The sequence below is a fragment of the Salmo salar genome, chromosome 19 (genome assembly GCF_965601325.2).
Source record: "Salmo salar chromosome 19, fSalSal1, whole genome shotgun sequence".
NCBI classification, from domain to species: Eukaryota; Metazoa; Chordata; class Actinopteri; order Salmoniformes; family Salmonidae; genus Salmo; species Salmo salar.
This window is the reverse complement of record NC_138309.1, coordinates 64926826-64937502: the sequence shown is the minus strand read 5'-3', so window position 1 is coordinate 64937502 and position 10677 is coordinate 64926826. Positions and strand designations below refer to the sequence as shown.

Here is a 10677-nt window from a genome sequence, read left to right as displayed (position 1 = left end):
CAGTTCGTTGGTGAAAGGGAAACCGTGGGTTGACTAAATGTATAGAAATCAGTCACTGTCACGTGGTAAAAGTCTTTAAATTTGCTTTCTGCCACTATGTTCCATGACACCTCTGATACATGTACCTGATAACTGAAATTAGCTGTGTTTTAGTTGTAGATAATATTTCTTATTTATTGCATTCATGACTTTAGCTTTTAGTGGAAACGGGCATAGTCGACTTCAAAGAAAGGTAAGGGGAAACTGAGAGCAAATTGTGACAAGAATAATCAACTTTTTTATTGAAAAACTAATGGCTGGTTTGTTGTTGTAGAATTGTTTTGTTTGTGAATTATTTTTTGAGACATTGAGATTGAATCAAGAGGATAAGATTATCTATATCCTAACATTAAATCAATAAACATGTATTTGCTCCACCTGATTTGTACTTTACTTTTTTAAACTTAAAATTAGGATGCTTACAAAGTGTGTTATTAAACAGATTAAGAGGATTTATTATTACACCCTTAAACATTATGCTAGATGTTCACTGCTGTCAAATAAACTCTGAGTCAAGGGCCTAAGGGGCAAATCCTAACTTCCTCTTTAGTGAAACTTTCATGTATGGTAGTCCCACATTCATGTCAATGCATGGCTAAGTGAAAACTCGATTTAAGTGGAAGATTTTTCAGAATCTCCCCCAAGTGTGCATGATTGAACTTCAATTAAGAAGTAGCCTACTTCAATTTAGCCTATGTATTACTCAATGTATTGATATTATGTCCACCTGTTTTGCAACAAATGCAAAATTATACTAATCTACTAACTGTTATAATATCAATTTAGATAGTACAGTTTAAAATTGTTGTAAAAAGTCAGACTTAAAAAGAATTTAACTAATTAAATTATCAAATAAAATCAATGAATCAATCAAATTCATTCTAACTTTAACAATTCATAGCTATTACGTTGGCAGCTGAGTGAATTTGGTACTAAGACAATAACCCTCCTCAAGTCTATGGATTAGTCAGACAATGAAGCGTACTGGAGAATCAACCACTCTACCTTCTTTCATAGTTGTAAAGGTGTGACCATAATCATCACTACTTTTGCATGCACTCGAATAACAGCAAGGATTATCAACAAATATATTAAGGATATTAATGATAATACTAATAATAAGTGCTTTTCAAAGTAAGAGTAATGTGATATTATTTTGTCACACAAATATCCCACGGGACACTTGGTACGTTTATTGTATTGCATCACGTAACTTTTACCTAATATACTTACTTATTTCTGCAGAACGATACATGTATTTAATGATTACATTACCCATAAAGATAATCAACTATATTTGAACAATGTAATACCCATTTCTTAGTTTCCATTCATTTAAAAACTTACTTCTGCTGTCTACAGTGACAGACATGTCCTGGAGCCCTCCTCTGTAGCAGTGACTTGTTTGGGAGATGTCAATCTCTAGGACACACACCTTTACCATATGTTCGTCTTTAGCCTATCAAAGAAGATGTTGCTGACCCCATATACCTCAAACTTTTCATGACACTGAAGACATGCACCACAATGTCAGCAAAAAGGATGTTTGTCATTCAAATTTGTTTTTTTGGGGGTCAAAAGTTGCTTGGCAAAGGTTATTTCCTCAATTGGTTGCGTATGGTTATGCTATTATTCATATATTTACAGTAGCAATCTAGATTCATCTTTATGATTTTACAATCTATTTTAGACAGAATTTCACAAAATAGTACTATTGTTAACTCAATTCAGAAACTCTTATCATGTTTATCATTTTTATATCCAGCAGAAATGTAAAAGATAAGCATGATGAAAAGTTCTATAAACATTCATTAAAGCTAATGGTTACTTATAAGTGCCTATAGAAATATGTGTTATAATGCATGTATAATGTAGGTGGCTGACAACAACATATATTTTTATTCTTTGTTGTATAGTGTTTAAGGTCTGTGGTCATGTTTAGGTCACACTGGTTTAACTTGGTGCACTGGGGTTGAGGGTTTAGAGTGCATGGGAAGTTTAGGACATGGGTGTTACCTGGTAGTTGTGATCATGACAGTTCACAACCTTTCGCTAATCTGCCTGACCCCTATGAACAGTGTTCGCAAATCTTACACTGAACTATGCAAGTGATAGAATATACAGTAAGCAACTCTATGGGCAAAAATTGGTTGAGTCAACGTCGGGCCAGATTTACTAAATATTTGCCTGGTTTGGAGCCATTTTTTTAGTAAGGTATAAAACCCCCAAATAAACTGTTTTGATTTACGCTTTACCTTAATTACCTTTATCTGAACTTTCATTTTATACCAATGTTCAATTCCCTGTTGCAAAAAACATGCAGACCTTAGTTCATCAGTTTGTACTGTTTTTGTCACATTTTAACCCTGTTTTAACCACAAATCAACAACAGGGTTTCAAAGCTTGTTTTATTTCAAGTTGAATTAAAGTTTTTTTTGACAGCTTATTCAAATGTCAACAGCAGAAAATGTTATCTGATGTTTTTGTCCGATAAAATGGATAGAAGATGATTTGTGCACCTCAAAATCTCCCACGGGAGCTGTGCACCAAATTCACCACAGCACTGAAATACATAATTACCATGCCCGCTACTTTACTGCAGGGGCATAGAACAGCAAGCTAATGTTTCACTACTGCAGCTTGCCATTTGCTGATAGGGTTAGACACCAAAGTGTTGTGTTTGTCTTTTTTTTTTTAGCAAATGAGAAATGTTTTTCAAGTTCACCGAGATGTGAGATGTGGTTTCTCGTTAGGCTCTGGCCCCACTGATTTGTTTTCTCTACCTCCCTTGTTTTTTTCTGTACTCTGTGGTTGTCTAGTTGATGGGAACCAACGAACGACCTTCATTTGGTCTACAAGCTGTTTTGAATGCCAATCTTACCTACATGTATTGTTTACTCCAAATGTCAATGTCTCTGAATGACTAAAGGGATATTTTACTCAAAAACATTGTTGAATATTTTGTTAATCAGTGCAATCTTGATATGGTCCCGAAACATGGTGCATGTCAGCAGTAGGGTTTCAAGATAGAGCACTTTCATAAAAAATCTGAAGGTGTGATGCGTTTTGCATCATCATCACACTTTTTGGTTTGTACTTGTTACGTTCGTCTGAAGGATGAGACCAAGGTGCAGCGTGGTAGGCGAACATTTTTCCTTTATTAAATGAACACCGTCAAAACAACAAAATACAAAAGAAACTAACGTAAAGTTCTGCAGGCTTCAAAGCAGCTATACAAAAACAAGATCCCACAAAAACCCAGTGGGAAAAGGCTGCCTAAATATGATCCCCAATCAGAGACAACGAAAGACAGCTGCCTCTGATTGGGAACCATATCAGGCCAACATAGAAATACAAAACATAGAAATATATCATCTAGAATGCCCACCCAAATCACACCCTGACCTAACGAAATAGAGAAATAAAAAGGCTCTCTACGGTCAGGGCGTGACAGTACTGAAAGTGCTCTCTTTTGGAAACTTTACTGCTATGAATTTACTATTTATTCAGGGTCTCAGGAGTATTGCACCTGCATTCTTAAACTCTTGATGAGGAGATGGTCAAACTTACCCATTGGTCAGACTCAAACCTATAATTTATCCCACCCCAATACACTATGTTTGATGTTAACTACCTCACTGTAGAGCAACATACCACATCAGTCATTACACCCTTATGAGTTCTCCTATGCAGGAAGTAGACACAATGACGCCACTTGCTATGCACCCTTAACTGTCTTTCCAGGCCCTCCTTTTCGAGAGGGGTTCCTAAACAATGTCTTACAACGTTGACTGACTCAACCTGCTCCTGAGTGCTGTTGTGTTTCCTGCGAATGCAGACAAAGGCGTAGACTGTGCCCACACTGAAGTCTCCTGACATCCTGCAAGTTAAGGCCCCTTGGCCTACAATTTCTGTTTTTTTGCATGGGCTGCATCTCAATCCACCTCATGCGCCAATATTCGCCCTTCCTCATCTGCGGTGAAAGGTGGCAGAGATGCGTTTGACAGACCATGAGATATCACAACAATCGGTCTTCTCACATAAACGTGTGTAGCGTCCGAACGGTTTGGCCTACAAACTATCATGACCACCCTACTGAAAGATGAGACTCACGAACACAATGTTCTCTGTTTTGCTCTAGGATGCCAACAAGCCTCACAAGACTCGTCTTAGGTCCCCTGTACCAGGTAAAAAAAATTATGGAAGTATATATGGAGATAGTTTAGTGCCTAAAATAAGGGAATAAATACATATCTAATTTTTTTAAAGAGTTTCCTTTCTTATATTGCTCAGCTATAGGACAGACACTTCAGAACAAACTTCCTTTAGATTTTTTGTGGGACTATCTGTTGTCCATGTAGTGAATCTGTTATTCAATGCGTTTCTATTGGCTAATAGCAGTAATGCCAAATTCCATGTTTCATCCAATAAAATAAAAAAATAAAAATAAATGATACCTTAAGGGATCTTAAAATTCATAATCAAATTGCAAAATAATCTTTGGTATGACCAGCTTAAAAAAAATCCACATTAGCTTAGAACAAAAAATGTATGGTCCCTTCTGCGTGAAGTATTAACCTCCATTACATGTCTTTCAAGTGTAACTACTAAGTAGTTCTGCTTATTAATTTTCAGTGGTCGTGTATTAATGTTTAACATTGTTTTATGTATTAAACAATTTGTCATTTTAGCCCACCTTAGCAGGCACTGTTGAGCACAGTGCTCATTCTCTTGCAGTAACTGGAGATAGAGCTGTAATTATTACATGATGCCAAGTGGCACTATTAAGAATGTATAACTTGCACAAATGTAATAATTATCAGCACAATACAGATAAAGTGTTTTTTACTCAAATATCAATGTGTCTGACTACTACTTTATTATTTTAAGTAAATACTTAAAACAAGTAAGAAGTAAGTAAGAACAACTTATTTAATAATAGTTATATTGACTTTAAAATATATAATTATCATAAACTGTAAAAGCTCAATACCTTCAGATTAGCACAACACAAATTTATATTTACTCAATAACTTTATTTGTTAACAGTACTCAAAAATATTTAGTGATAAGAAATCTTATTGATATGAGTTAATTCCACATTTATGATTTGAGTTCAACTGCCCATTGGAGATGTCTGAGTAGCCACTACTCAATTTCTTTAATGCCTTACGCATTTACTTTTTATAGTGTGGAAAGTAAGTTACTGTGAATATTCACAGTAACTTACAGTGCCTTCAGAAAGTATTCAAGCCCCTTGACTTATTCTACACACAGTACCCCATAATGACAAAGTGAAAACATGTTTTTTTTTTATGTTTGCAAATGTATTGAAAATGAAATACAGAAATATCTAATTTACATAAGTATTCACACCACTGAGTCAATACATGGTAGAATCATCTTTGGCAGCGATTACAGCCCTGAGTCTTTCTGGGTAAGTCTAAGAGTTTTTTACACCTGGATTGTACAATATTTGTCCATTATTCATTTCAAAATTCTTCAACCTCTGTTGAATTGGTTGCTAATCATTGTTAGACAACCATTTTCAAGGCTTGCCATAGATTTTAGTCAAAACTGTAACTCGGCCACTCAGGAACATTCACTGTCTTCTTGCTAAGCAACTCCAGTGTGAGAGTGAGTCAATGCAACTTATTATGTGACTTGTTAAGCAAATTTTTACTCCTGATTTTGTGTGTGTGTGCGTGTGCAAGCATACTATACGTGCATCCATTTGCATGTGAGTGAGTGTATGCCCCAGCAGTGCATGCACGTTTGCCTGGTTGTGTTGTTCTTGTATGTTTTATTTGTGTTTGTTTTAACAAGCACGGCTATCTTTCATGTCCATCCAACTTCCTGTTTCCATTGGGCGAGTCGTCTTCTGAGCCGTTGAACGTAGGGGAAATCTCTCAAGAGCCCTGGCAATCAGACGGCAGGAAACTAGCCTGAGTGGTTCCTACGCCCAAATGGACCACGTAGCAACTGGCTCTCGTCACACATACTGGTGCACTAGCAGAATGATGCAGACACGCACACCCACGCACGCACATGTGGACACACACACACACACTCACTTGCAAAGGCTGACACACACACATTTTTGCCTTTTGAAATGATATCCCTAAAACGGCATTTTTTTTTATTTTCCTTACTTTGTACTGTGACTTCGATTTAAAATAATGTTGACCCAGTATAGAGCACCGTAGAGTAACAGCTTTCAAAATTGCTATATTTGTTCCCACAAGTGTATACAAATCGTTTATTCACTGTGGATTATCTGATTCAAGAGAGGCCTGTCTCTCTAAAGCAAGGGGAGCAAAGTATGGGCCGTGGGCCGTATCCGGCCCGACGGGCCATCAATTCGGCCCACGAGACATTAAATACAAAAAATATATAATAATATACACTACCGTTCAAAAGTTTGGAGTCATTTAGCAATGTCCTTGTTTTTGAAAGAAAAGCCAATTTTTTGTCCATTAAAATAACCTCAAATTGATCAGAAATACAGTGTAGACATTGTTAATGTTGTAAATGACTATTGTAGCTGGAAACGGCAGATTCTTTATGGAATATCTACATAGGAGCACAGAGGCCCATTATCAGCAACCATCACTCCTGTGTTCCAATGACACGTTGTGTTAGCTAATCCAAGTTTATCATTTTAAAAGGCTAATTGATCATGAGAAAACCCTTTTGAAATTATGTTAGCACAGCTGAAAACTGTTGTTCTGATTAAAGAAGCAATAAAACTTGCCTTCTTTAGACTAATTGAGTATCTAGAGCATCAGCATTTGTGGGTTCGATTACAGGCTCAAAATGGCTAGAAACAAATAACTTTTCTGAAACTTAGCAGTCTATTCTTGTTCAGAGAAATTAAGGCTATTCCATGCGAGAAATTGCCAAGAAACTGAAGATCTCATACAATGCTGTGTACTACTCCCTTCACAGAACAGCGCAAACTGGCTCTAACCAGAATAGAAAGAGGAGTGGGAGGCCCCGGTGCACAACTGAGCAAGAGGACAAGTACATTAGAATGTCTAGTTTGAGAAACAGACACCTCACAAGTCCTCAACTGGCAGTTTCATTAAACAGTACCCGCAAAACCCCAGTCTCAACATCAACAGTGAAGAGGCGACTCCGGGATGTTAGCCTTCTAGGCAGAGTTGCAAAGAAAAAGCCATATCTCAGATTGGCAATAAAAAGAAAAGATTAAGATGGGCAAAAGAACACAGACACTGGACAGAGGAATTCTTCCTAGAAGGCCAGCATCCCAGAGTTGCCTCTTCACTGTTGACGTTGAAACTGGGGTTTTGAGGGTACTATTTAATGAAGCTGCCAGTAAGGAGTCAGTGGGGAGTGGATGTGGGAAGGGTTAAAAACGGAGATTGCTATGTGCCTTTAGAGCAGGGGTGGGCAAACTGTTTGGGCAAACTTCTTGGTGTAGGTTAAAGTTGCCCCTAAACGCTGGTCTTGGGTCAGCTTTGCATTTCCCCTGCTAATGGTTAAGGTTGGGATTGAGGAAGGGGAAGCTTATCATAGATCTGTACCTAGGGGAAATGTCACCCCAAAGTCGGTGACCATCGAGCCATGGAATCAACATCAACAGAACAGTAGGATGTTACGTCAGCACTTTTCTGTGAACAATGGCTGGAAAAACATGGGTGGGCTTAGGTCTCGCCCTTTACCCACTCCTGTTCATTTCAGAGGAGAACAGCGTATTGACACTCTTGGCTGCTACTCACTGGTCCTTGAGTTTAATTTGGCTCTGAGGCTCTCCAGTGTCCTCTCTCCACCATGATCTTCCTACTGCTCTTCCCTGTCCTTGTCTTAGGTATGTATCCTATGGTAACACTTTACTGAAAGTTAACAGGCATGTTCAAGCCCTTATAATGTGTTATGTATTTTTATGTGGCTAATATACTGTATGGGGAGCTGTTATTTAGTCAAAATCATTTTAACAAGATCATAAGACATAAAGGGGTCAAGCATGCTTATGACAAGTCTTACAATACATTATTGATGTATTATAATATTTTAAACCTTTTGCTATTAAGTGTCTGTTGTCTGGGTGGTGTGTGAGTGATAAGACAAGACTTCTGATATAATGTTATTGGTGGTTTCTTGTTGCTGCTTCTTCTTGTTGCGTAGCTGCCTTGTCACGGTGGTGTAATCAAAGGTGTAATTAAGCCAAACTCTGTATGTTAGTGGGAGTAAGAAGACATACTTGAAGGCATATTTGACCACACATGACAATGCACTACCATGTTCTTTTAACACAATAATGTTAAACACCTCTTAATTTCCAGGTGAAATTCAATTACAAAGCAATGTCTCATCCAATGTAACATTTGAAGATAATGGTAAGTGCTCAAATGATCTTTAATGCCTTTTACTTACCTTTGAAAAATAATAGTACCTAATTCAAATGCATGATGTATCTTCCTAATCAATTTGTATTGTATTGTACCTTGCGGTTGGATTTTTTTCCCAAATCAACAGTTCAAATACACAAATATATATATATATATATATATATATATATATATTTTTTTTTTTTTTTTTTTTTAAATACATTATTTGATAAGGTACTAGGTGTCAGAATGTGACACACTTCTATCCTTTTACCCTGGCCAGATAGTGTCAGCCCAACATTGCAACAATACTGTATACATACCTGATTTCATCTATGCATAGGTAATAAAATGGATAGGTGGATTATAAATGGGGTAAAATGTGTCATGATGGTGTAAGATATATATTCTCTCTGGTTGTACCCCTAGAACGTTTTCAGGAGCAGGAGCATTTCCATGTTTTTAGCCACTGCAATGAGGACCTCCTGGGGAAATACAGTTTATTAATATGCTGGGATCAGTTTCACTCTGAAATGAAAGACATCAACAAGGAACTCTGGTGTGAATGGGACCAAGTCATCAGGTATACCTAAATGTTGCTTTCTGACTAAATGTTACTTTCAAACATTATATGCTTACTACTCTTTGACTCTATTTACACTTAGTATTAAAATGCGATCTACATCCAGAATACAGAACCAAATAACTAAAATGCATGTTAATACCAAATGTGATCAGATCTGGTTCATTTTTACATTACATATATAGTTCCATCGCAAATTCATTGTTTGACTTCCTGTTTTAGATGTAATCTACATCACCATTATTGGTTGAATCACATCAAACTGTTAGATTATTGGTTCAATCTCCTTACATTAGTTATAACTGGTTAAAACAACCTGCACAAACTTTACTACTTACAATGATCTCTTTGGTTCCATTGGTGCTGAAGTAGTTTCATACTTGGACTCATAGAACAAATAGTTTTATCTCTATACTTGGACCTCTCTCGTTAGACCTCTTCCTCTTTCAACGTAAACAGTAACAGCACATGGAGTTACATGAAATAGAATAGTTGAATTAAGTGCCTCTAAAGCAGGGGCAGAGGAAAAGCATTCAGTCACTTTGTCGGCAAGTAATCATTAGTTGACAGTGGGCGAGAGGGACACACTTGGTACGGTGCTTCCTTTGGTAGGCTCGATGATGATAGATACTTCCCAGCTCCACTTTGAGAGAGATGGAGCATGCAGTAGAGGGTGTGTAGAGGCTATACACACTCTGCAACACACACGGGCTCGCACACAGGCAGGCACACAGGCAGGTGTGCATGCACACTCTCTTTACCATTCTTCAACTTTCAAATATTACGACAATTACCATGATAGTAGCAATATCTGATAATACATAACCAATTTAATCTTGCTCTAAAAAATAAAGAATAACTCAAGTCCCCAATAGTCTTCATTGAGTGAAAACCTATAATTACTGAAAAATGTGTTAGCTAACAGAGTTACTCTGCATTTACTGTAAAACTTGACTTGATCTCTCCACGGCAGACCATACAATGAGCTGACCAAATGTATCGAGAGCCTGACCACCTACTTAGGATGCTACTTCCCGAACCAAGTGGTGCAAGACTTCTTCATCCAGATCCATTCCAGCTTCTTCCAGGCATGTCCGGAGGAGGAGGAGTTATTTCCTGATGCCCCCTCCGGTGTTGTGCTCACCCTTACCCTCATTCCAGTCAGTCTCATCCCCATCCTGGTTTTCCTAGTGGTCTGGAAGAGCAAGATCTGCGACTAAGTTGGAAATGTTGAATGTGTGCTGTTTGAATGTGTCTTAGGTCCCTTCCTGAAACAGCCCCTAACAATAATTCCCTCTATTTTCTTATAATGTGTTTATTTTTTAAATATTTGAATTGTATGTATATTAACATTGTTTCTATTTGTATACTTGTAATGTTGCAAAATACATTTATTTCTTTCTTTCACAAAAAAATTATCATAATTGTATCTATTCTGAAACAACCCCATGTCAATATATTTATATTGTAATACAGTATAAGGGCAATAAGTACCTACAATTAATTTACTGTAGATGGTCTGTAGTCATATTTACTTTTTACTATATGTAATTTAAGCCACTGGGGTTGCTCTTCAAAAGGGGTCCCGCACATTTAGCTGTCATGTACACTGAAATAAAACTAAACCACAAAACAAATGGACAGAAATAATATCCACAACAGTCCCATAGTATAAAAGTGAAAAGGGGGCCGGATATCAACTGC

The 10677-nt window shown here is 37.2% G+C and overlaps 1 protein-coding gene across 1 annotated transcript; it reads left to right on the top strand.

Annotated features, from left to right (window-relative positions):
• Positions 1 to 7684: 7684 nt before the first annotated feature.
• On the top strand, positions 7685 to 10477 carry LOC106579126 (receptor activity-modifying protein 1). Its single transcript, XM_014158711.3, has 4 exons — positions 7685 to 7870; positions 8346 to 8399; positions 8820 to 8973; positions 9947 to 10477. The coding sequence occupies exons 1-4, from the start codon at positions 7834 to 7836 to the stop codon at positions 10191 to 10193; spliced, it is 492 nt and encodes a 163-aa protein (XP_014014186.1). The 5' UTR covers positions 7685 to 7833; the 3' UTR covers positions 10194 to 10477.
• Positions 10478 to 10677: the final 200 nt, after the last annotated feature.

What these genes read in the sequence shown, in the direction of transcription:
- LOC106579126 (XM_014158711.3), top strand. Translation starts at nt 7,834, where the DNA reads ATGATCTTCCTACTGCTCTTCCCTGTCCTTGTCTTAG. An exon ending in CTTCCCTGTCCTTGTCTTAG is followed by an intron (nt 7,871 to 8,345) that starts GTATGTATCCTA and finishes CTTAATTTCCAG; the next exon opens with GTGAAATTCAATTACAAAGC. An exon ending in TGTAACATTTGAAGATAATG is followed by an intron (nt 8,400 to 8,819) that starts GTAAGTGCTCAA and finishes TTGTACCCCTAG; the next exon opens with AACGTTTTCAGGAGCAGGAG.